We start from the raw sequence: 26,642 nt of genomic DNA, 5'->3' as shown, positions 1-26,642 counted from the left end.
AACAAACACAAACAAACAAAAAAGCAAAAAAAAAAAAAACCACCACATTTTAGTTAATACTATTTTTTCTAGACAGTTGGAAATTTTTAACTTTTTTCTGGAAAGGGATTTTTTTGCTATTTGTAGAAATTTGTCTCCTGGTTTTCTGATTTTGATAAGTAGGGGAGAGGAATCCTCTTATATTTGCAATGCATTAGGTTTTTTCTCCCCACAAAAGCATTTGCGAAGTTAGTAGAAACTTTCTCAGTGTTTTCAAAATAACATCTTTCAAAAAATCTGTGTCAGTATTTCCTGTGTAGTGCTTCTGTCTCCTGTAGATGCTATTTAAAGGCCATAAGGTAAGTATTCATAACATTGCTAACAGTCTTTCATACTAAATATAGCAGTAAACACTGTCATGTAGTGCCTAGTTGCTTTCAATTTCCACTTCTGAATACAAATCCTGTGTTCTGAGGCTTTTTCTTACAGTAACTGGCAGTATGGTATTTTGACCTGGTTTTCAATAAGTTTGCTAAATTCATGTTGTTTCCTAAAGGAACATACTCCTTTGAGAACAAATATTTGTCTTCCCTTCAGAAAGGGCAGAAACATGAGATTATGGCAGATACACAAAGTCTCTTCCTGTAAACGTGGAAGCCATGTTGGTGCATAGATACCTAGAATCATAGGATCATTTAGGTTGTAAGAGACCTTTAAGATCGAGGCCAATCGTTAACCTAACACTGCCAAGTCCACCACTAAACCATCTCCCTAAGTGCCACATCTACACATCTTTCAAACACTTGCAGGGATGGTGACTCCACCACTTCCCTGAGCAGCCTGTTGCAGTGCTTAATAACCCTTTCTATGAAGAAGTTTTTCCTAATATCCAATCTAAACCTCCCCTGGCACAACTTGAGGCCATTTCCTCTCGTCCTGTTGCTCAGTCCTTGGGAGACCAACACCCTCCATGCTGCAACCTCCTTTCAGGTAGTTGTAAACAGCGATAAGGTCTCCCCTCAGCCTCCTTTTCTCCAGGCTAAACAGCCCCAGTTCCCTCAGCTGCTCCTCATCAGACTTGTGCTGTAGACCCCTCACCAACTTTGTTGCCCTTCTCTGAACTCTCTCCAGCACCTCAATGTCTTTCCTGTAGTGAAGGGCCCAAAACTGAACACAGGATTCGAGGTGGGGCCTTGCCAGTGCCGAGAACAGCGGCACGATCACTTCCCCAGTCCTGCTGGCCACACTACTTCTGATACAAGCCAGGATGCTGTTGGCCTTTTTGGCCACCTGGGCACACTGCTGGCTCATGTTCAGCCACTGTAAATCAACACCCCCAGATCCTTTTCCAACAGGCAGCTTTCCAGCCACTCTTCCCCGAGCTTGTAGCGTTGCATGGGGTTGTTGTGACCAAAGTGTGAGACTTCAAGGTTGCTTTCTTGCAGTTGTGGTACGAGGATGCCGTTTGTTTGCATTTTTTTTGTTTGTTTTTGCTCTTGTTTTTTTCCTTAGGAACCAACTTCAGACTATTGGGATAGCTGCTGCAAACACATGGGGTCTCTTTCTTCTTGTGTTGCTTTTGGGTTATGGTTTGGTGGAAATTCCCCGTTCTCACTGGAATGGGGCCAAGAGGGGTTATCTACTCATGAAGACCTATTTCAAAGCTGCCAAACTAATGACTGAAAAAGCAGATGCAGAGGAGAATTTAGAGGATATTATGGAGGTAAGTAACTAGCTTGCACTATGAAGTAAAGGCTGCTGTTAATCATCTCTGAATTTCCTAGTGTTGGGCACTTGTGGCAAGAAAACGTAAATGTTGTGAACTTACTGTGAAGTACCAGTAAATTAAGAGAATCATCATAGTGTGCTACTTGATGACACTCAATGTCTAAAAATCAAAAGAGAAAAAGTCCCTGGTGTGAAGAACTTGGCAACTTGATAGCCATGGGAACTTGATATCTCCAAGCCTGTCAGTGTTTAAGGGGCATTTGGACAGTGCTCTTAATATAAATGATATTTTAGTCAGCCCTGAAGTGGTGAGGCAATTGGACTAGATGATCACTGTAGATCACTTCCAACTGAACTATTCTAATCTATTCTATTCTACGGAACATACCTTGTGCCTTGAACGCTCTTCTATGGTTTAAAAACACAAAGTTTTGGTGGAAACACCAGTTCTGGAGCCAGGTATTGATCTCCTGCATTTGCCTGTTTCTCCAAAGTCTCCCCATGTTACTGGGAGGATTGCGGAAAACAGTAACCTACACTCCTGATTTTCTAGCATTCTTCCCAGGACTCTGAAATCTCTTTTTGATATTTCATTGAATTTATCTCCACCCAACTCTCCAGCCTGTTATATTAAGCTGTTTAGTCTTGTCGTGACATCCCTAATTTAAATCCCAGGAATGCAGCAAACTTCCCTGAAAAGAGGGTCTCCTACTAGACTGTTATCTTGTGCTAGATTGTCCTTTAAGTCAGGTAGAGTGACTGACAGATTCTGAGGTTATATCATACACAACATAAAATACATTATATTGTTAATGTATGATAAAACCTTGTTTCAGAGTTTAGCACTTCATACAACCATAGAATCATAGAATAGTTTGGGTTGGAAGGGACCTTCAAAGCTCATCTAGTCCAACCTCCCTGCCATGAGCAGGAACATCTTCAATTAGATCAGGTTGCTCAGAGTCCCGTCCAGCCTGGCCTTGAATGTCTCCAGGGATGGGGCATCGACCACCTCTCTGGGCAACCTGTTCCAGTATTTTACCACCCTCATTGTAAAAAATGTCTTCCTTGTGTCTAGCCTGGATTTCCTCTCCTCTAGTTTAAAACCATTACCCCATGTCGTTAAAAGGCCCTGCTAAAAAGTCTGTCCCATCTTTCTTATAAGCCCCTTTTAAACACTGAAAGACTGCAATAAGGTCTCCCCAGAGCCTTCTCTTCTCCAGACTGAACAAGCCCAACTCTCTCAGCCTGTCCTCACAGCAGAGCTGTTCCAGCCCTCTCATCATTCCTGCGTCTCCTCTGGCTCCTCTCCAACAGGTCCATGTCTTTCCTGTACTGAGGGCTCCAGGGCTGGACACAGGACTCCAGGTGGGGTCTCACCAGAGCAGGGCAGAGGGGCAGAACCACCTCCCTCGACCTGCTGGACACGCTCCTTTTGATGCAGCTCAAGAGATGATTGGCTTTCTGGGCTGCAAGTGCACATTGCTGGTTCGTGTCCAATCTTTCATCCATCAGTACCCCCAAGTCCTTCTCCACAGGGCTGCTCTCAATACATTCTTCCCCCAAGCCTGTGTTGTTACCAGGGGTTGCCCTGACCCAGGTGCAGGACCTTGCACTTGGCCTCGTTGAACCTCATGAGGTTCACATGAACCCACTTCTCGAGCTTGTCCAGGTCCCTCTGGATGGCATCCTGTCCCTCAGGAGCGTCAATCGACAAGCTTGCGTGTCAGTCTTGCTGTCATTTGCACACTTGCTGAGGGCGCACTCAATCCCGCTATCTATGGCATTGATGAAGATATTGAACAGTACTGGTCCTTCACTTTTATTTGTCCACTTTTTTTCTTCTTTCAGTCTAGAAACAATTGCACTATACTTTAGAAATGCTGGCCAATATTTGATTTTCAGCCTTCACAGGAACACTGAAATGTGTGGAAAATAATGAAAAATTCTCAAGAATGCTGGTACTGACTCTGAGAACTTGATTGTCAATATTATGACTGGCTGCTGTGTCAAATAAGTCACAACATTTTATCTCTCACCCAGTTTAGTTTAGGCTTTTGTTTTCTTCCCTTATCAGAGATTCCAAAGACACAAGAAAATGTAATACTTGAGGATACATCCCAGTTGTTTTTTCCAGTCCAGGGCTCTACTTGACAGGCCTGAATATGTTAGGATTGACGCTTAAGACATTCTTGTGGAATTTTGTTTGCTTGTTTGTTTTTCATAATCCCACTACATAATGAAAAGTTCTTTGCCAGAGACTAAACAGATCTCTTGTGGTCATTCCCTCAGGAGATTCAGAGGGCATCTAGAATGACTGACATTCCTCTATTAGAACACCCTTTTATATGTTGAAGGACTGTCTATATCCATTTAGCCTTCTGTGTCACACCGCACAAACACAATTCTTCTGTCTGCCTAATCATCCTATTTCACAAGATTTCTAAGCCTTTACAATTATTTCTGTCCTCCAGAGTCTAGGACTGACATCTTTTTTTTTTAAGTGCCCTTTGTAACAATAACAAAAAAGCATCAAAAGATTATCTCTGGATTGCCAGTAGGATGAAGAATCTAGTTCTCACTAAGCCTGATAAACTGCTAGAGTCAGTTCCGACACAACTTATCTAGCTGTTAGGTAGCATCTTTTTAGTACTTAAATGCCGAATGGTCTCAGAAGTGATCTATGTGCAGATAAATGTGAGGAAGATATAAAATGAAGTAGTGTAAAAGGATATTCATCAAGCTGCTTAAAGCAATAAAAGTGAAACTAAACCAGGTAAGATAGAAGCTCCTCCTCTTTACCTACAACTAAAACAAGAAAGTATTTTCCATTTCAGCATTCATACATAGAAACCAATCCTCCAGATGTTCACAGAGTAATGTTTGCACACTGACATGTGTGGGTTTGTTTGTTTTTTAAAAGTATAATGTTCCCTATAAATAATACTTCAATTATCTTTTATTAGTTGTCTAGTAAAGCTGTGGCTTTTAGGAAGTTCTGTTGTTTTTAAGCCCTGATGGTTATCTTTTCCATTGGGAGGGCTGGAACTCTTATCTGACCCTGTTAAATTTTTTAATCTTTTTAACATAATGAAACAACTCATATTTTTTTTTCTTCAACAGGAAGTCCGTAAAGTAAGCGAGTGTATCAAGTATAACCACCCTTTGAGAAAATGTGTTGATACAATACTGAAAAAGGTAACAAATTGCTCATCTTCAGCCATAATTGGGAGAGGGTACTTCCGCATCTACTGAATTCTTGTACATTGCTTTCTTTTCCTCTTAATATAAAATCTAATTGGCATCTTCTGAGTTTCTGACCAGACTTCGGGTTCAAAGTCTTTGTGGAATGCTTTCTTATGATGTATCTAATTGTCTATTGTACTTTAACATACGTAGCATTTTAGGAAGAGAAAAATCTGTGCTTAGAGTGAGCTTTTCAGCTGCGTGAAATGTCCTAAATATTTACAAATAATTAAGAAGAACACATGGTGCTCCTTTGTCTTCCAGTTAATTTTCCCTTTTCCTTCCAGTGTCCTACTGAGTACCAGGAAAGAATGGGTAGGAACATGGACGATTATGAAGATTTTGATGAAAGACAGAACAATTACCCAAGTGAAAAAAGTTTGGTCAAACTTCACAAGCAGGTATATTAAGTGAGGCATCCTCTCATTTATTATGGTAGTGTAATTAGAATAAATGCTAGTCAAACAAACATTTTTCAATGCGCTTTACCTGAATTGCTGAGTATATTGGAGTTTGGGATTGCTACTTAACATAAACTTTTCTTAGTGAAAGAAAATACAGAAATTTAATATCCCAAGTGATGTCCAGATGAAATTTCTCATCCATAAAAGTGTTCTTGTTGTGCTGTATCTTGACAGTGTTTTACCTGTGAGTAAACCTTGTAATGATTGATAGACAGTGCATTCTAAAGAAATAGTATTAAAAGTCTGGTATTAACTAAGATGCAAAAATAAAGCGACATGTTGGAAAAAGTAATTGCTGCAGATAGATTGTGATGAAAGAACTGTGAAACTCAGCAGTCATGTATATAGTCCTCTTATGATTTATATATTTAGAGAATTGACTGTGGGTGTGCAGGACTCATCTTTGTAACTCTATAATGTAGACATTTGAAGGGATTTTGCAAATTTTTTCTCTCGTCTCTTGAAACAAGTATGTCGTAACCATGATATCTTGGAATTTATTATAGGTAATCTATTCAGTACAGAGACATCGTCGTACACAGGTCCAGTGGCAAATTCTTTTAGAACAAGCATTTTATCTAGAAGATGTGGCAAAAAATGAAACCAGTGCAACTCGACAGTTTGTTCATACCTTTCATTCCCAGGAACCAGAGAATAAATTTTTTCAGTATTTCTACACACCAACTGTTGGTAAGTGCTGTCATGCACATTTTGAATATGTAAAGGAACGAGGGTTACTGTTTTGTAAGAAGACCCAATTGGTTTATGTAAAATGTTCAGTTACAATAGAGGGAACCAAATATGTATCTCAATGCATTTATGTAATGGAATAGCCATCAGGTTTTGGTTAATGCACTTGACCATAAGCTTAATTTTTTTTACAAATTTAATAGCAGTTACATGTTATAATAGCAATAGCAAACTTTCAAGCCTTAGAAAAGGGAAGAAAAATAGCAACTTTAAATTATTGGATCATGGCTACCTTCTACATTCGTGGGATATTCTTGAGGTGGCACCACTCTTCCAGTAAATCAAAGAGGAAGGGACTCTTCATCTGTCATGTACCAAACATTAGGAGATGCGGCTGCTTGTGCATCTTTCTAGAAAGTGTCTTCTCCTAATTGTGTTTTAACTTCTAATTTGTTGTGCACCAGTAATGAGTTATTTCCAGGGCAGGCCAATAATATTATTGGAGTAGCCCTGAAATTAAGTGTGTGACCCACAGATTCCAGCCTTGATTTTAAGGGTGTGTGTGCAAGAAATTCATAACACTTTTGTGAAGGAGTTCTGTTTCTGGTTGTGTAATCTTCATTAATCCATTCCGGATGTGTGTGTGTTTGTTTTTTCCAGAGTGGTACTGGGAATGTCTTCTGCGACCATGGTTTTACAGGGTGCTTGCAGTTGTTCTGGCCACATTTTCTGTAATTGTTGTGTGGTCAGAGTGCACGTTTTTCAGCACAAAACCAGTTTTGTCACTGTTTGCAGTTTTCATTCAGCTGGCAGAAAAGACATATAATTATATATACATAGAGGTAAGTTTGGGATAATTGCTCAACAAAAATATTTTCAGATAGATTTTTATTACAATAATAGTAGACCAGATTGATTTAAAAATATATCTCTGACTAATCTGTTTTCAGAAGGTCTCTGAAATTCATAATACCAAACTTTGTTTCTGTGTCTACCTTTTGCCACTTCTTACAACTTTCCAATATGTGGATACTCAGTTGAGCTGAGTATGATGTGTAATTTGTTAAACATTAACTTGGAGCTTAGGTTTTTAGACTTTGTGTCTAATCAGCCGTGTACATGATCTCTCTTTCCTGAACAGGAATTTGCTGCTGACCAGAAATCCAGTCACAGGTGTGGCTAGCGTATGCGTGCACAAACTGACCAGTAAAGGAACTGAGCTGAAAATTTCCAATATATTAACAAAATAGGTTGAATTGAAAACATTATTTGTATCACTTTTTGTGAGAAGAAATGTCAAACCAGTCATAGTAATTATTAAGGCAATTACAACAATTTCATTTACATAACAAAAAAAAGTAAACATTCCTAGGGTCAGTTGTGTTAGCTTATATGAAGTGCAGAATGTTAAAAGTATCATTTTCAACTTAAAAAACAACTGAAACTTTTCTCAGAGCTGGTGGTGGTGTCTCATCTTGAAATGAAAAATTAGACTGCAGTCTACCTGTTACATGTACAAATTATGTATTGAATACATTAAAACCTTTAGCAGAGTTCTGCATTCAAATAACTTTTTTTTTCCCCCTAGATGGCCTGTTTTCTTACCATCTTTTTCCTAAGTATTTGTGTTTACTCTACCGTCTTCAGGATCCGTGTATTTAACTATTATTACTTAGCTTCACATCATCAGACAGATGCGTACAGTCTCCTTTTCAGTGGCATGTGAGTATGTGGCATATATTTTGCAGATATTCTGTCAAATAGTCAATTGAAAATGTGCATGAAACCTTCATTTATATTCTTCCATTTATAGACATATGGGTATAAATCCTAATGACCAGTACATGATTATTCTGTGATATATCCAGTTATGATTTCTTAATATTTTTAGTGCAAGAAATTATTTAAATTGTTGTTGCCACTTGCATTCGTGCAGGTTATTTTGCCGTCTTACTCCACCATTATGCTTGAACTTTTTGGGCTTGACCCATATGGACGCAACGATCTCTCACAAAAAGACTCAGCCAACTGCTTATACATCTGTAAGTACAGAAAATGTGTTTTTGAGGCTTATCTATGGTTTGGAGAATAGGCAATATATTTTTAAATACTTCCTATAGTAAGATTCAGATATTCTAATCGTTTCAGTACTATTAAATGGGGTAGAAATACTTGCTTATAGACCAGGCATTTGGCAATGTTTACTAGCTACACAGGTGTCATTGATAGATCACTTTTTCTGTTTCAGTCTCGTTATCCTAAGAAAGTAGAGTACTATGGTGAAGAGTTCAGACTGTGCTTCATATCCTAATCGCTTTACCTTCCACGTGCTTTAGCATACAGGGCATCGTTGGGAGCAAACCTAACTTGTCATTTGAAACTAGTGAGTTTGGTTTTACTGAACAACAGTTTCTCTAGGAAACCATGTTACATCTCATACCTGGGCTGTTAGCAGGTAGATTCTTATTGTTGTCCAGAGACTCCTTTCACAGCAGATGAAAAGAGTCACCAGATTTGCCACTGGTTCTGGATTAGGTGAGACAAGAAGATCTAGCATTTTAGAAACCTCAAAGTGGGTACACTGTGAGAGGCGGCCTGTGTATCTGGGCATTTTGGGTCAACTGTTTGCATCAGATTTGTGATGATAATACTTATCTATGTTTCAGTAACTGTAAAAGATTGTGTATTTGTGTGTTATGGACTGCAAACAGGGAGGTGGCACAATCTTTATGGATATATTTAGAGTATATCTGATTAGAGCTTGTTTCTTATGGATTTTTTTTTTTTCAGATAATGGGATCCATGAGGGTGCTGTCTTTTATTGCAGATGGTTTCTATATATATTACCCAATGCTTGTTGTCATTCTTTGTATTGCCACATACTTTAGGTAAGAGATCTGCAAGATAGATCCTCCATGTTTCTTTACATTAATAATATTAGTTTCAGCAATCAGGAAGAGATTCCCTTCTCATCTTGCAGCAGTTGAGTTGTGACATATTAATAAAAATACAAAAACTAAAACAATAATTTGCTATTTATATCTGTGAAATGTGTATATTTTAAGAATATTGATTGTATTAACTCATAACTGAGTTTGTGGGCATTTTTTCCCCGTCAAACTTCATTCATAGATTTTTGAGGTCTGATCTGTTCTAAACTTTGGAGCCCACAAACGTTTGGATTCTGCTTTTGCCATCAATATTACCATGAGGAAGCTATGTTATCAGCAAGGTTTTTCTAATAAGCTAAAAAGCATTAGCAGAAACTTTATGTAGTGAACTTTTTAATAGACTTATAACAAATCTCTGATCCATTAGCAGAATTCCATTTGAAAGCATACTGGTTTAGATCATTTGATCTTGTCTCCCCAAGCCACAGTTTGTTGGAGACTGGCAGGGTAACTGCAGAAAACACTGTTATATGCTTGCTTTATCCTTATATTTCAGGATGTCTGCTTTTGACCACTGTAAAGGATGAGATACTTTCTGTCTGACCTTGCTGGGCTACATTTATTTTCACTTCATCGGTTTTGCATTACCATTCAGTCAGAAGCAATATATGTGTTGTGAGTCATATATTGTAGTTAAATGCCTTGAATGTACATTAATACCCTGGGTGCATCCACAGATAGTAAAATGACAAGGAGTCAGTCCTAGGTTTTCACTGCTTATCTTTAGGTTAGGTGACAAAAGTAGTGGTGTAGGAAAAAAAGAAAACAAACAACAAAACCAAACCAACCAACCAACCAAAACCACACAAAAAAACCCCACTAAAATGAAAAGTAAACAGGAAACCTAATGACGAGAAAATAATTTGTGTGACTTTTTGTCTGTGTTAATCCTGAATCTAGAATGCCATAGTGAAAAGAAAGAAAATAAACTAAAAGAGAGATTGCTTTGCATGAACTTCAGTGCCCTCTAATAATTCAGATAAGTGCAAAACTTAATGTTTAATTAAAATCTATCAAGGAAGGCTCTCTCCCTTGTTTAATCCAGCAAGCTTAAAGTTCAGATAGTATAGGAAAAAAACTTTACAGCACAGATATACAGTGAAGCCAACTTTGAACATGATATTGATGCTCCAGTTTGCAGAGAGGAAAACTGTAACAGAACCAGCAGTTCTGTTCTGGTGTGAAGTTGAAAAGGTGAAATTGGTTTCAGGATACGTAGTTCCAAGACTAGCTTAAAAAAGATGGAGCAAGACCTGACTGCTGCATAACAGTTATCCAAAGTGGCAGCCAGCATCCCTACAGTGTAAGAGTGTGCCACGCATTTCTCTTGAGTGAAACCTGAGATCCAGGTGGCTTTCCTATGTTATTACTCTTTAAAAAACACGGAAGTTATAATAGGCAGAATTTTTATAGTAATCATCTTCTGACAAAGAAGAGTCAATGAGATATCATAGGTAGAAATTCTGTTATATCTGAGAATATTTCAAGCAATTGCCTTACCTTAAATAATTTGCACTACTCTCAGACTATAAACAGTTTTATCTCACTATTTGAGTGGCATCATTCCATCACTTTTCAGTTGGATTTAGGAACCTGTCACTGTTCTAAATTTTCTGATTTCTCAACTAGTAGAATAATCTGTCTTTTCTTCTATATTGCTTTTTTGCTTTAATTGTCCATACATTTCTGAATAATTTTTCTTACATTTTGCAGTATAATATAAACTATTCATTGTAAATTAACAAAGGAAATTGGTTCTTCTGCTTTTACCAGTTTAGGAACTCGTTGTTTGAATCTTTTGGGATTCCAGCAGTTCATGGGGGACAGCGAAATGACCTCTGATTTGATCGATGAAGGAAAAGAGCTAATCAGAAGAGGTAAGTTAGGTCCTCTATCCTAATTTTTCTACAAAATATTATATGTTGTTGCATTAAATTTGTCTGAAACATTGCACAAAAAAACTTCCATATAGCTTGTCAATATTTCAAAAACTGCTGAGGCAGTCTGCTGCACAAAATGCAGTAGAGTTACAGCTCTGTGTTTGCTGTATAAACAATGATTGACTTCATTGGCATCCGAAGCAAAATACTAGGTTTACTCATGCAATATCTGCATTTTAGATTTTTCTAAAGATTTTACACTGCAAATAAGTGGTGCTTCTCTGAAGTCATTACTGATCTAATAATACCTGAGCAGGTGCTTATGTAATCTGGCACAAAGGATAGTTAGCACTTAAATTGTCTTTACCATCAACAAACTCATTTTAATCTTTTTTTTTTTTTTTTCTGTAAACGTGTTGATTGAGCTGCCCAAATTCTGTCATTTTCTTTAGGATTTTTTGCTGTTTCAACTAACAGCTGTGTTTTATCACACAAAGCATGCTGTTCTGTAAAGCTGTAATTATGTGCTGTTTTGGAGAGCTTCTTGCTTTTTTTTAAATTGGAAGTGTTTCTTGAAAGTTGTTAAAAGCTGTTGTGGTTCTTGAGTAAATGCTTAGATATTAAAATCTCTGGATACAGTGTTATATTATAGAATACTTTTACCCTTCTTTCATAGATTATGAAAAACAGAACCTAAATTTACTTAAAGTAGCAGTATTTCTTTTTTTGGAGAAAGAGGAGTGTCTCTCATTCCCTTAAACAAGAGGTTTCTCTTTCTTTGTTACTGTGATGTTCCACTTCCATCTTAATAGCGGATGTGGACATGAACTATTTGGGCCATATGTTTGCCTTTACAGAACTTCAGCAAGATTTTGGTGCAATAATGCTCAAGTTTCTTCTTAACATTATACTTTTTCCAACTATCTGTAAGAGGTTTTTTTTTTTTGCCAACTGGTATCCAGATGTTATGCCTTGACCTGAGATATCATCATGATGAATTCGTTTTAATAGAAAACTTCATAGTGATAGACAAGCTGCTCTGTCTTTTGCTTTTATTTAATTGTATAAGCCATCAACTTCAATAAGAATCTTTGCTGGTTAGCTTTGGATTTCTGTTGTTTGTTTAAAACAATGGTAATTATTTTTCTTGTATATAGCTCAAACTACTTTTTTTAATTTATAGAGAAAAGAAAACGACAAAGGCAGGAAGAAGGTGAAAACAGAAGAAGGGTATGAGATTGTTTTGGCTAATTATTATATTAATCTACTACGCTATCTGATAGGGTTTGCCGTTGCTATCTAATTCAGTATGTTGTATTTCACAAAAAAATAAATCTCCAATAATTGATGGAATCAGTTTAATCTTGCAGAGTAGTCTTGGCTGAGGGGAAAAAAATAATTTACTTTTTAATTTTAAAGGGTAAGAGGGTGATTGTGGTCATGCTACTTGGACACTTTTGTTACTCAGTGTTCTGTGAGAACAGTCTATGTCAAAAAGTGCAATAAGCATTAAGCAGGGTCATATTATCAGTTTTTTCTGTTGGTACTGCTCTGCTTGAAATAACTACAGTTGCAATGTCGTCGTAATCAATGAAATGGAGACTGTATGCTTCTCCCAAACTTACCTGTTGCTTTGTGTGCTCATTAGAAAGTAATTGGTATATTTAAGACAGAATTAATACTGTTAACTCAAGTTAACAGAGTTACAAACCGAATGTTTGATTCAAATTATATTGAATTGGAAGATTTGTAAAGGCAGTCAATCCGGATAAGAAAATAATTCAGACAGCTTCATTTTAAGCAGCTTTAGTTAACTGTAAGCTTTAGTTTTCATTAAGTTATAACATTTGGAATTTAGTATAGAAAGTCACAATGAAAGAGGTAAATTGAAAGGATGCATACAAAGAATGAACAGACTAAAATAAGGGAAAAATATTATCTGCAGAAAGGAAGATAATACTGGGACTGAAAACTCGTCTTTTCAAGGTCAGGAGTACTTCAATTCTTTATGCAAGCCAGTACTGCATAGACCTGTCTTCTGATCCTCTCCCTCCATCTCATAATTTTAGAACTTGAACTTATTGTGAAACCAAGTAGCAGCAAATGCATGATGCATTTAGTATACAATAAACTGATCTGACATTAAGCAGCAATTTTAATTCAACAGCAAATACGATTTCAGATGTTACCTGTTTTTTGAGTTTGTGTTAAATACTGTAGTATATTCATTCTTGAAACTTGTGGGGCTTCAGAGAGTCTTATCTTCTGGATCATGATTTAATGCTTGATCCTGCTGCAGCTTAGAACTGTAAGATGGTATAGATTAACACAATAATTCTGAGTATACCAGTTCCTACCAGTCCATGATCTGAGATCTAGATCTGCATCTGAAACATATTAAAGTTATTGCAGCAATTGGAGGAGTTTCTATTGAGACATGAAGTTGTGTCCTAATAAAAGCATGAGACATTTTCTTCTTCAGTATTTCATTGTACTTCATACTAATATGTGTACGTACTAAAATGTGGTGGAATAGAAACACAACAAAACAACAAGCTTAGAAAACATGGCTTGTCCGATTTTTTTTTTTTTTTTTTTTTTTTTTTTTTTTTGGTGCTATCCACATCTGGTTATTTTACCATTCTACCACTAGATGGAAGCAGAAATCCAAAAAAGCAACATTCTCACTGTGACTTAGAGCAGTTAATGAACTTCATGTACAGATTTAATATGTAGTTCTGCAAGTCTTTCTTCTTAAGAACCATTATGGTAACTGCTTTAGTGAAGGGACATATCTTGAGTTTAAAACAAGACAAAAATTATTTCTGTGTCAAGATACTGAACAGAACCATTTTCAAAATATTATGTTCATAGTCTGATGCAATTGACCAATTAGCTCTAAATAGTGGGTCTGGAATATTTCTTGATCCTACGTATGCTTTTGTTGTGTTATTTTTTTATCACAGCTTGTGTTTTCATTTTTGTCATTTTTTTTCAGGAATGGAAGGAGCGGTATGGAAATAGAGATGATTCCACTAGAAACAGAGTTGTCCACACAGACCAAAAAGAATCCAGCTTCTCAGAGACCAATACCAATAGACGTAAGCTTTGCGCATTTTGAGCTGAGCTCGTTTTGGTTTTTTAGTATCTTGTCTGCACAGTGCCATTTGTATGAGTAGCTTCAAATAGATTCCTTTTTGTCTTGGATGATGCGCTGATATATTCCCTTCCGTGGCACAGTACCATCTTGCCCATTAAAGACACCTGAAAAGAGTGCTGTGTTTCTTTCCATCTTCAACACTTCAGCTAGCTGAGGCTGGAGATTCTGGCTGGTGTCAGTTACATGATCTTATGGGATACAATGATTGCAATTAGAGTAGCAGTTGTCAACAAAGAGAATTTATTTAGGATATGTCTTGAAGTTGGGAGTTTTAAATCTTAAAATTTACCTCTTCTAGTTACAAGTGAAGTCTCAGACTGGAATAATGGAATAATCAGATAAATGATCAACAAATATAAAGCAAATAATCTATCACATGAGTGTATATGTGTTCATTTAATAATGTCTATTAGCAAAAACTCTTTTGTGGATGCTCTAAACTTCCAAAAAGCTTGTCACAGTGTTAATGTTTTTTATGTATTCTATATGCTCTTGTAAGCTAACAAGTAAGTGAAACTGAAAAAAAAAGGAAAAAGAGGGACGAGGAGGGAAGCTTTGAGACAACTCTGGTAGGTTTCTCCCTCCTCTTTACAAAGTTGGAAACTCAAATTTTCAGTGGTAGACTAACTGAAATTATATGGAATTATATTTAAATGTTAACCATATAAATATGTAGCAATCCAACACCAAAACAATCTGTAGGTACTAGCCTAGTGAATGAGGCAAAGTGAACTGCAAAAAACCTATATTTAATTACTTCATGAGATTGCCTCTTCAAAAACAAACCCAAAACCATCCAACTAGCTTAGTTAAAGTGGGAGTTTGGGGAAGTGAATGAATGATTGATAGATTTAAAAGTAAAGTTTGCGTATAACTTCTCTTTTTTCTTTTTCTTTTTTTAATTCTTTGCTAAGCAGATATTATGCTATTTAAGGAGTAAAAGAAAAGTTATAGTTACATTGCTCTGGAGATACAAAAATGAAATACTACAAATTTGAGTATGTAGCCAGATTTGCTTTAATATTGAATCAACTCTAAATCATCACATTTACACTTTGGATGAGATACTGGCAAATCATTATTATCGTCTTTTATATTTTATGTCTCCACATACGCCAAGGTGTTCATAGAGTAAATGAGGCTTTCCTTTCTTTTACCTATTCAGCACTATCAAAATATACCCGATCAAATGGCAGGACTGAAAGAGATAGAATAGAACTCCTCCAGGATGCAGAACCTTTGGATTTTAATGCAGAGTCGATGAGTGATGACCCTCTTGAAGCAGATGTGGGAAGGTGAGGAATCTTTGTTATTTACAATTAAAAGATACTAATGTCTTCTGTTTTGTGAACTATGACAGCTATATCAGATGGTTTCATAAAAATAGTTTTGTAAACAAAATTTGTTGTCTCACCTAGCTCTTTTCATTTCTTTCTTTTCTCCCATGGTATGGGATTTGTTTTAAAGCCAATTGAAACCTGAAGGTTGAATATAATTTTGTGTATTGGCATAATATGAAAAATACTGCATATAAAAACAGAAGTGAAAGAACTGAAGAATTACATGTATATGTACAATAAAAGGTTTTCTATAGTTTCCTATAAGACTTTAGAAAGCTCACTTGATTTCCCTGTGCAAAAACCGTCGTAAAGGGCTGCGAGAAATAAAACTGAGTATTACAAGACCAGAAGTTGCAGGAATACACCTGGGGATCCAATCTTGGAACTACTGGAGTAAATTAAAATCTGATCTTATTGAACAAGAAGTCCTAGAGTACACAGCATATCACATCTATAATGGACAATTCTGTGATTCTATGGGTTTGACTGCAACACCAAATTTCCTTGACTGTGAAATAGAGTATAACTACTAAGCTCTGTTCCTATTTGTAATAAGAAGCAATACATTTATGGGTGTTTTTTTATCTAGGTATTTACAATGTAGAACCATTTAATGAGAAATAATTCTAAATTCCCTTACAAAAAGTTATAGTTTACATTATTTTTCAGCTAAAACCAGCATACCTAATCAAATTTTAAAAATCATAAATGCTTTCGGTTGACTTATATCTATAATGTCAACAAATATTAATAAATGTCAGTTCAAAAACATGCAAAGAATGCCGTTAAATGACAGTGCCAGGTTTTACAGATTGATTCAGCAATCTTAGTTTGTGTCAACAACTTAACTGTTCTAGCCTAATGTCACCACATTCCAAAAGTTTGTTCTTTTTAAGCACAAGAGTTTAAAGAGGAACTAGCCTAGCCATTCTCTCAGCTGTTGTCTTCTGTAGAGTGTGAAAGGGGTAGTAGTCTGCAAAAATAGCAATATGCATATATAATTCTTTTGGAGCAAATACTTTTCAAGTACAGTATCTGAAGTCTTCTGGGACCTATAACAGACTGTGCAGAGTGGAACATTCTGAACTTTTTATTTAAAAAGAAAATCTGGAGCCACAGAGCTTAGTTGAGCTTTCCTCTAGCAACCTGCTTTTCATTTCATAGAGGTAATAAATCAAGAATAATTGCGTATGAAATCTCAATTCACTTAGAAAGAGCTCATGTAACATTGAGTTTTACAACTAGAGCTCCTGCAATAACTACAAGCATTCTGTGTGTGTGTGTGTGTGTGTATGTTCAGGTTTTGGCAAGTTCACTGGGGAGGAAATACATTGTGCTTGCACTGGAACTTAATTGTGCTTTTAAAATGCTTTTAAAATATATTTGACCAACAATTTGTGAAGCTTCTTTTTCCCACTAAGTACTCAGCCTTTTGTTTTCATTGTCTTTGATACTGTATTTCTCCTAGGAATACCGAATTAGTTGTTCTGTTAATCACTCAAACTATTTTTGCTATTGGATATTTTGGTTTTTTTAAAGAGGAAAAAAGTTCGGTTCAACAAAAACATTCTACTTTCCTTTGTATCAGGGAAAAAAGTTCTTTAAGGCTCCCAGTATTCGTGTCAGTGTTTTTCTTGGTCACATGAGATTTAGTTTAATAACTACTTATGAAATTCTCATGGAAACAGTAATTCAGTAGAACTTCAGATCCTGTAATTCATTGAGAGTGAAGGAGTAAGAGTACAATGAAAGTTGTATGATTTCATGGGTCTTTATTTTTTTACTTCCTGTGATACTTTTTCATATTTAAAATTGATTCTGCAGGTACCAGCCTGGGGGAAGATACCTGTCAATGTCTCGAAGCAAAATTTTTGATGATGTCTAAACTCCTCAAAGCTAAAGAAAATTCCGTGGAAATCTATTCCTACTTATTGCTTAGAAAATATTGTATTAATGGTATATCGCTGAACTAGAAAAGACCATTTTTGTTTAGAAAAAGAATATGAAGGAACAACTATTTTGGAAATGCACTTGTGTGATAACTATACTGCTTATGACAAGAATATGCTTCTTCTATTGTAGATATTGTTGTGCATCAGTGTGGGCTTTTGCGTCATTACCAAAAAGAGAAGACTGTTAATTGAGTTAATAGAGGGTAAACTTAATAAATATACCTTGAACTGTAGCACTGCAAGTTTTAGGAAGACAATTTTTAGATGAAATTTTTTTATATTTTAAGAGAGGTTGTGAGGGCATCTTGATGCACCCAAAGTGCAGTTATATCAATTACTATAGTAAACACTTTATATAATTTTTCTATTTGACCTTTATGCCTAGCCCAAAATCTACTGAATTGAATTAAGGCTTCTTTTGGCTTCAGTGGTCTTTGAATCAGACCCTGTATAAGCAGAATGATTGAATCGTAGAATCATAGAATAGTTTTTGTTGCAAGGGACCTTCAAAGGTCATCTAGTCCAACCCCCCTGCCATAAGCAGGGACATCTTCAACTAGATCAGGTTGCTCAGAGCCCCATCCAGCCTGGCCCGGAATGTCTCCAGGGATGGGGCATCTACCACCTCTCTGGGCAGCCTGGGCCAGTATTTTACCACGCTTATTGTAAAAAATGTCTTCCTTATGTCTAACCTGAATCTCCCCTCCTTTAATTTAAAACCATTAACCCTTGTCCTGTTGCAACAGGCCCTTGAGCTTGCCCAGGTCCCTCTGGGCCTTCAGGCATGTCAACTGCACCACTCAGCTTGGTGTCATCAAATTTTGCTGATGGTGCACTTGATCCCCATTGATGAAGATACTAAACTGTCCTAGTCCCAATACAGAACCCTGAGGGACACCACTTGTCACCGGTGTCCATCCAGATAGTGAGCCCTTGACCACTGCCCCCTGGATGCCACCATCCAGCCAATTCCTCATCCACCAAACAGTCCACCCATCAAATCCATATCTCTCCAAATTAGAGAGAAGGTTTTTGTGGGGGACAGTGTCAAAGGCTTTACAGAAGTCCAGGTAGACGACATCAGTAGTCCTTTCTTTGTCCACTGATGTAGTCACTGGCTGCTAGGTGAGTCAGGCAGGACTTGACCTTGGTGAATCTGTGCTGGCTGTTTCGAATCACCTCCCTGTCCTCCATGTGCCTTAGCATAGTTTTTAGGGGGATCTGTTCCATGATCTTCCCAGGCACAGAGGTGAGGTTGATGGGTCAGTAGTTCCCAGGGTCCTCCTTTCTACTCCTTTTCAAAACAGGTGCAATGTTGCCCTTTTTCTAGTCTCCAGGGACTTCACCTGACTGCCATGACTTCTCAAATATCATGGCAGGCTGTTCTTCCTAGCATTTAGTGGCATAAATTTTGGAGCAAGATGTATTGGTCAAGAAAGGCTATATTTTTTTCTTTTCTAACAGTATATGCAGATAAATGATTGTAGCATGTTTAAATGGTTGAAATTGATTATGGACCCGAGTTTCACTGTCATATGAGTGAGTCTATGTGCAATAGCAAGAATACATTATCGACAATATGATGTCTGCTTAAGATTTTTACACTTGTAATGTTTGAAAATCTTGGCATACTAATGGTTTTTTAAATGTAAAAGAAATATAATGTGAAAATTGAGTTAGATGCTGAAACATAATTTGCACACACCTAAGGCACAGCTTCAAATTGTAGACTATTTCATAAAAGAAGGGAAATACATAGCATGACTAGATAATGGTAAACACTTTTGATGTCCCAAATGCCCAGGTTGCATTATTTGTCTGTTTTTAAGGTGCCTGTATTTTACAGTAAGTTGTTGCAAAAAGAATAATGCTTATTCAATTGAATGCCATTCAAAAATGCCAATTATAACGGTGTAAAAAAGCTTCACATTACATTGTGATGTAGATAAATTTTTAAACTGTAGTTAGTTGAATGAATTTTCAAGTGTAATCATAAGGTAAAAGATGTGGTCAAATTCATGATATCTTTGAAAAATTGATTAATTTAAAACGTTGCTTTATTGCGGTTTGTCTTATGTCTTTACCACTTGAAAGTTTTCTTATGTGCTTGTTGCAAAGTTATGTTGAAAACTGAAAGAGAACATCTTTCTGTCTTAATTTTTTTTTATCATGCTTAAAAAACGGATATCCCTTAAAGCAGCTGGGTATTAGTTATTCTAAAAGTATATTTTAATTAATGAGGTGTTCTACTAATTTTTAAAAATAGTCTTTGTTTTCTGAAGTAATTGTTAATGGGGATCTAACTACCTCCTGTGATTTAGTACATTATGTGTTCTAACAGTAGTGGTTATTTGTAATATATTGATCTGCCTGTTTTAAAACACTGAATTGTTACTATGAAGGAGAAAAAATACTCTATTTGTATAGAAATAATTATATTAATAAATCAGAAGACGTAAGAACAGAACTGATGATTATTTTAGGTGAATACACTGAATGACAGCCATGCCCGCATGCATTCAAGCTCACACAATTTCCAGATCACCTGTAAGAGGGCACTACTTTAGTTTATTCTACGTATTGTAAAAGCTTGATCAAAATCTTATGGCTGTGTCAGGGACTGGAAGTCAAGAAAATGAAACTTTTTATTCAGATTGCTCTTTAGCAACTTTATGTTAGCACTTAATTAATTTATTTTAGATGTACTTAGAAATGCTATCCTGAATTCAACTTTCTATATGTTCTAAGAAATCCATCCACATGAATGTTCTTAGACTTAATATTTCCTTTTTAAAAAATTATATCTCATTTAATTGCCCGAAAGCTTATTGTGAAAATCTTTGGATGAAATGAAGCTCAAGTTCTTTAGGTCTTGAAATGTCACTACAAAGGGATCTAATTCAGTGCTAATGAAAAAATTATAGAAGGAATGTTTGATGTTCTGAATGCTTGTGAAGTATCTTTACCTGGCTCTTGCTGACTTCGGAGAGTTGGACTGAGTTTTCTTGGGGCCTGCTTTTCACCTCTCAGAAATGAGTGGAATGACTGCAAACAGAATTTTCAGTGGAAGCTTGGTTACGATTTCATATACAAAAGCTAACTAGTCCCTGGTGTAAGTCCTCTGTACAGTTTTCTTTGGGATACAATAACTAGAGGAGCCGACCGTATAAATTAATGGCAGTGGGATTTGGGTTGCTAGCATAGAAATTGAGGTGGGAATCCACTGACCTTTTTTGATGTTGCAGTGGAGTGATGGAGCAACCAATGGCTGCTCTTTGAAAGCATGGGAATTAGAGCTCTGAAAATCTCTCAAGCGGTCATGGAATCACAGAATCATAGAAAAGTTTGGGTTGGAACGGACCTTTATAGGTCCCTGCAATGGGCAGGGACATCTTCAACTATATCAGGTTGCTCAGAGTCCCGTCCAGCCTCGCCTTGAATGTCTCCAGGGATGGGGCATCTACCACCTCTCTGGGCAACCTGTTCCAGTGTGTCACCACCCTCATTATAAGAAATTTCCTCCTCGTGTCCAGCCTGAATCTTTCCTCTTTTAGTTTAAAACCATTACCCCTTATCCTGGTACAACAGGCCCTGCTAAAAAGTCTGTCCCATCTTTCTTATAAGCCCCTTTTAAACACTGAAAGGCCGCAATAAGGTCTCCCCAGAGCCTCCTTTTCTCCAGGCTGAACAACCCCAACTCTCTCAGCCTGTCCTCACAGCAGAGCTGTTCCAGCCCTCTCATCATTTCTGTGGCTCCTCTGGCTCCTCTCCAGCAGGTCCATGTCTTTCCTGTACTGAGGGCTCCAGAGCTGGACACAGGACTCCAGGTGGGGTCTCACCAGAGCAGAGCAGAGGGGCAGAATCACCTCCCTCCACCTGCTGGACACGATCCTTGTGATGCAGCTCAAGATATGACTGGCCTTCTGGGCTGCAAGTGCACATTGCTGGGTCATGTCCAATCTTTCATCCACCAGCACCCCCAAGTTCTTCTCTTCAGGGCTGCTCTCAATCCCTTCATCCCCCAGCCTGTGTTGTTACCAGGGGTTGCCCTGACCCAGGTGCAGGACCTTGCACTTGGCCCTGTTGAACCTCATGAGGTTCACATGAACCCACTTCTTGAGCTTGTCCAGGTCCCTCTGGATGGCATCCTGTCCCTCAGGAGTGTCAACCGCACTGTTCTGCTTGGTTTCATCTGCAAATTTGCTGAAGGTGTGCTCGATCGCACTGTCTTTGATGAAGATACTAAACAGTACTGGTCCCAATATGGAACCCTGAGAGACACTATTGGTCACCAGTGTCCATTCCGATATTGAGCCCTTGATCACTACCCTCTGGATGCCACCATCCAGCCAATTCCTCATCTACCAAACAGTCTACCCATCAAATCCATATCCCCAATTTGAAGAGAAGGATGTTGTGGGGGACAGTGTCAAAGGCTTTACAGAAGTCCAGGTAGATGACATCAGTAGCCCTTCCTTTGTCCACTGATGTAGTCACTGTGGCCACTAGGTGAGTCAGGCAGGACTTGCCCTTGGTGAATCTGTGCTGGCTGTTTCGAATCACCTCCCTATCCTCCATGTGCCTTAGCATAGCTTCTGGGAGGATCTGCTTCGTGATCTTCCCAGGTGTCTCCCAATGGGGGAGAGAATCAAAAGGGAGAAACTTGGATTGAGATAAACACAGTTTAATAAAATAACAAAATACTAATACACTACTAGTACATATTTATATATATATATATAAAATAGAAAAAAAAGGTACTCAAGGCAATTCCTTATGAACTCTGTGCACAACTGAGCAGCCAGTGCCAGCAAGCCACACCTGGTCCAAACAGCCAATCCCAGAGAGAGAAAAAGAGAGGAAAAAGGCAGAGGAGCCAAGAGGCCTCTGCAGGATGGCAAAAGGCTGAGCTAAACGTCCCGACTGAAACTCCTCCGGCTCGTTAGCAAGAGCAAGAGATAGCAGAAGAAACAACACCAGAAGATCCCGACTCCCAACTTCTTCTTAAATAATTAGCATGACACTAATGGGATGGAATACTCTCATTGACCAGTCTGGATGTCAGTCAAGCTCTGCCCCATCCATGCCCCCCTTCCTCGATGCCTCACACCTGTGGGCAGAGCGCTCAGAATGTCCTTGGCTCTCAGACCAGAGCAATTAAAAACATTAACTCTGTGCTGGGGTGTTATCTGCTTGTTCTCAAACTAAGTCGAAATAATGACCGTGCTAGCTATGAAAGGTTTCTAACTGCACAAAGAAAATTAACCCATTTTCAGTCAAACCAGCACACCAGGCACAGAGGTGAGTTTGACAGGTCAGTAGCTCCCAGGGTCCTCCTTTCTACTCTTTTTCAAAACAGGTGCGATGTTTCTTTTTTTCCAGTCTCCAGAAACTTCACCTGACTGCCATGACTTCTCAAATATCATGGAGAGTGGCTTGGCAACTACAACTGCCAGTTCCCTCAGGGCTCTGAGATGCATCTCACCAGGTCCCATAGACATATTTATGTTCAGGTTCTTCATGTGATCATGAACCTGATCTTCTCTTACAGTTGGAGGAACTTCGCTCCCCCTGTCCCTATGTTTTAGTTCTTCCACTCAAGAGGTGTGGGAAGAGAGGCTGCCAGTGAAGACTGAGGCAAAAAAGTTGTTGAGTATCTCAGCCTTCTCCTTGTCCATTGTTACCAGTTTGCCAGTCTTGGTCACCAGGGAAGTACACTTTCTTTGACCTTCCTTTTCTGGCTGACATATCTGTACAAGCCCTTCTTGTTATTCTTTGCATCCTTTGCCAAGTTCAGCTCCAGCTGCACCTCGGCCTTCCTAAGCCCATCCCTGCACAACTGGGCAGTGTCCCTGTGCTCTTCCCAGGACACCTGTCCCTGCTTCGACTGCCTGTGCATTTCCTTCTTGCCCTTTAGTTTGACCAGCAGGTCTTGAATCAGCCATGCCAGTCTCTTGCCTTTGTTTCATAATTTCTTACACCTGGGGACTGAGAGCTCTTGCACTCTGTGGAAAGCATACTTAAAGATCTGCCAGCTCTGTTCTGCTCCCTTGTCCCTGAGGGCAGTTTCCCAGGGGATCTGACTGACTAACTCCCTGAAGAGCTGGAAGCTGGCTTTCCTAAAATTCAGGGTTCTGACTTTACTCTTTGCCTGACCCCCTTCCTTCCAAACAGCAAATTCCGTAAGTGCTGGAGTTCTCCTCTGGATTCCACTTGGATATCCCTGGTGTCACATGCTCCCTGGATGCTGGGTGTTTAAATACAGGGTTGATTAGTGAAGTCAGGTTTCATCCATAGCGTTCATTGCTGACAAGCAGTTACTCTTGCTATAATTATGTGCAATTTGTCGGCAAATTAATCTAAAGTGTGTTTTGAAGAGCAATTGTGAGCTCATGTGGCTAAATCTGGAAGACTTTCAACAAAGAAATATAGAGTTACAAGTATTAAAAAACATCATAGAACTAAGGGATATGCCTGCACAACATTTGCTGTGTACTTGAGCTAGTTCTAAACTAATTTGCTTACTGCTAGTACAAATAATGGAGAACTTGCTTGGGGGCTACATGCCTAAGGATTTACCCCACTTGAGAGAGGTGGTGGATGCCCCATCCCTGGAGACATTCAAGGCCAGGCTGGACAGGGCTCTGAGCAACCTGATCTGGTTGAAGATGTCCCTGCTCATTGCAGGGGGGTTGGACTAGATGAGCTTTGAAAGTCCCTTCCAAGCCAAACTGTGATTCTATGACAATTCCTAGCCAAATTGCAGCAACTTTTGATAAGTTCATTGCCACTTTAGCTCTAGTTCTAACACTACCACAGCTAAAAAAAGTTAAAACTAGCTTTGATATGTTGAAGCCATTACTGTACTGTAGGCTAATCGTGTTCTTGCATCACATTTGATACTCCAGCTTAGGTGATTTAAAATATAACTGCCTTGCAAACTGTGCTTTTGTGAACTGAAAGTTGGTTTATTTATTCTGTCAGTATATAGTCATATTCATTTGCAGCTAAAAAATGTCAATTGTCTTTTTAATTTCACTTTCTGAATTACTGAGCAGTTAGGTTATGCTTCCATTTCATCATCATTTCTGCAGTTTCCTTTTCAGCTGTGAACACCAAAAAAACCCCAAAGACACCAAAAAACTCACCCAAGTTAAGTACGAATGTTTAAGTATCTTCATGTCAAAGATTTAAACCAGTGAAAAGAATCCATGCAAGTCGTAGTGAACTTTGAAAAGTGGGAGTGAAAACAGTAACTACTTTCACGCTGTGTCAGTACTAGATTTCTTTAAAAGTATGAATAGCAAAAAGCTCTAGTCAAACTTACTACTTCTACTAAATTTGTAGGTATATTTTTTTCAGGCAGTTACAAATATACAAATATACATACTCTGATATCTGTATTGGGAAATGAGTCCTCTGCACTCTGCTTAGGAAAGGTGCAGCTCTCAGTGATGAGGGATTTTTTTTATGAGGGAAGGTAAGGATATACAACTTCTACTATGTGCTAATAGTGACACTTTGGAGAAACTATGGTATATTTTATTATTTAGGTACGATAACATGTTAAGAAACAACAAACTTTATACTACTGTAACTTACACTGCTGGATAAAATCATGATATATAATCTGCCTTTATATTGCAATCAAAATTGCACTTGTAAAATTGTCATTGACAGTATTAATGGGGATAGCCGAAAACTGTTATCTTTTCAGTATTTATTCTTGCTATGACAACTATGATAATAATTTTTATGAAGTATTAAAAAGTGATTAGTCTGATTTTCTGTGATTATGGTAATTTGTCTTTTATTTAATTTATTGTGGAATACTGTAAGTGCTATGTGAAAAATACAGTATTTTGTTCCAGTTTTCATTATTGCTGTAATTACTTGCAATCTGAGGGGCATTTACAATACCAAATAGATATCACTTTATGGAGGAAAACTTTTTATGAGGTTTGTTAAAGAAATCTGACCTATTCATAACAGACAAATATGTGCATCTTGGTTATTAACAAAAACACTACTTAGAGTATGTATTGTCTTCTAGCTTTTAATTGTTCTTTAAAATTCAGAAAATTATTAATTTTTTCAGAGCAACTTATTTGTGCATCTTATAAACTTTCTGAAACTTTTACAGTCTTTTTCTCTAATGGGCTCTGCAGGAGTATGTGCTGCTTCATGGCAGTTCTCCAGTACTACCTGTGCCTCTAATTAAGTAGTCTAATCTAAAGCTGAGACACTCCTACACCATTGGATTATGTTAACAGAAACCCGGCATTCCCAGCGTAAAAGCACCTTGAACTAGATCCCTTTATAAAACATTACTTGCTGTCATTGATTATGTTGCATTATATTTGGTATCTTCTGTTCCAGTCATATGGGAAGCCCCATCAGGTTTATTCTTTGTTTCTATTAAAATGCACTGGAAAGTATTCCTCAGCATGGTTTTGTGCGTGTGTGTTTTAGTTGTAATTGGCAGGCAATAATAAGGTGCAACTTCAGTTGTTTCTTCAGGATAATATTGTTATATTTTACATACTCCTGTGAATTGTAATAGTTGCAGACTGATGGCTTACCCATCACGGTAGAAATTAATTATTTTCTATAGAAATACCTTATATTTCTGTAGAGGTATCTGGATGATAAGGGAATTAATTTTTAAGTATAGGTGTAGTAATAGAAGATGTTCATTTTCCAGTGTTTATCAAGGATAGAATGTAGGAGTGCTGCTTATGGATAGACTATCTTCTTTTGCCTTATGATGCAAGTATGTATGCATAATACCTTGTTTTGAAATACACTGAGTTATAAATTTTTCACTGTAGTGTTCTAAATTATTGTTGTACTGGATATATTTTTGAAATGTGTGTTAAAATATCTAGTGAAAGAGTTAAGTTGGCATGAAATAAATAATTTCTGCAATACATTTCCCCTGGTGTATTTTACATATTCATGCTTCTCTGAAATATTTTTGATAGTGATCCTCTCAAGAAATTTGACCTATTTATTTTTTTCCAGGTAGAAATTAAGTTTACTGTAGAAGAACTGTAAGTTTACTGTACAATCCCACCTTGCTTTGCTCATCTTTTTACATCTTCTTTAAAGCAGATTAAAAAGGGAAATTGAGAAGCTTACGTGTTTATCACTTTTCTGTTTCCTACCTAAAAAAAAAAGGCCAAAATTAAGGTGAAGGAAGAAGAGACAGGTTTGTTGTTGTTGGGTTTTTTTAATGTAAATATTGTCTCT

General features: G+C 37.5%; 1 protein-coding gene across 1 annotated transcript in view; it reads left to right on the top strand.

Moving 5' to 3' along the window:
• Positions 1-26,291, top strand: part of LMBRD2 (LMBR1 domain containing 2) — a 36,547-nt gene extending 10,256 nt beyond the window's left edge. The window contains exons 6-18 of the mRNA XM_065656240.1: positions 1,492-1,702; positions 4,831-4,905; positions 5,241-5,354; positions 5,924-6,107; positions 6,768-6,949; positions 7,696-7,829; positions 8,044-8,149; positions 8,898-8,995; positions 10,832-10,935; positions 12,122-12,168; positions 13,937-14,039; positions 15,264-15,393; positions 17,263-26,291. Of these exons, the coding sequence (XP_065512312.1) occupies positions 1,492-1,702; positions 4,831-4,905; positions 5,241-5,354; positions 5,924-6,107; positions 6,768-6,949; positions 7,696-7,829; positions 8,044-8,149; positions 8,898-8,995; positions 10,832-10,935; positions 12,122-12,168; positions 13,937-14,039; positions 15,264-15,393; positions 17,263-17,323 (1,549 nt within the window). The 3' untranslated portion in view covers positions 17,324-26,291. The remainder of the gene's footprint in view (positions 1-1,491; positions 1,703-4,830; positions 4,906-5,240; positions 5,355-5,923; positions 6,108-6,767; positions 6,950-7,695; positions 7,830-8,043; positions 8,150-8,897; positions 8,996-10,831; positions 10,936-12,121; positions 12,169-13,936; positions 14,040-15,263; positions 15,394-17,262) is intronic.
• The last annotated feature ends 351 nt before the right edge of the window (positions 26,292-26,642 follow it).

Source organism: Caloenas nicobarica, chromosome Z (assembly GCF_036013445.1).
Source record: "Caloenas nicobarica isolate bCalNic1 chromosome Z, bCalNic1.hap1, whole genome shotgun sequence".
Lineage (NCBI taxonomy): Eukaryota > Metazoa > Chordata > Aves > Columbiformes > Columbidae > Caloenas > Caloenas nicobarica.
Note: the sequence above shows the minus strand (reverse complement) of the source record. Positions and strands in the feature narration are given on the sequence as shown.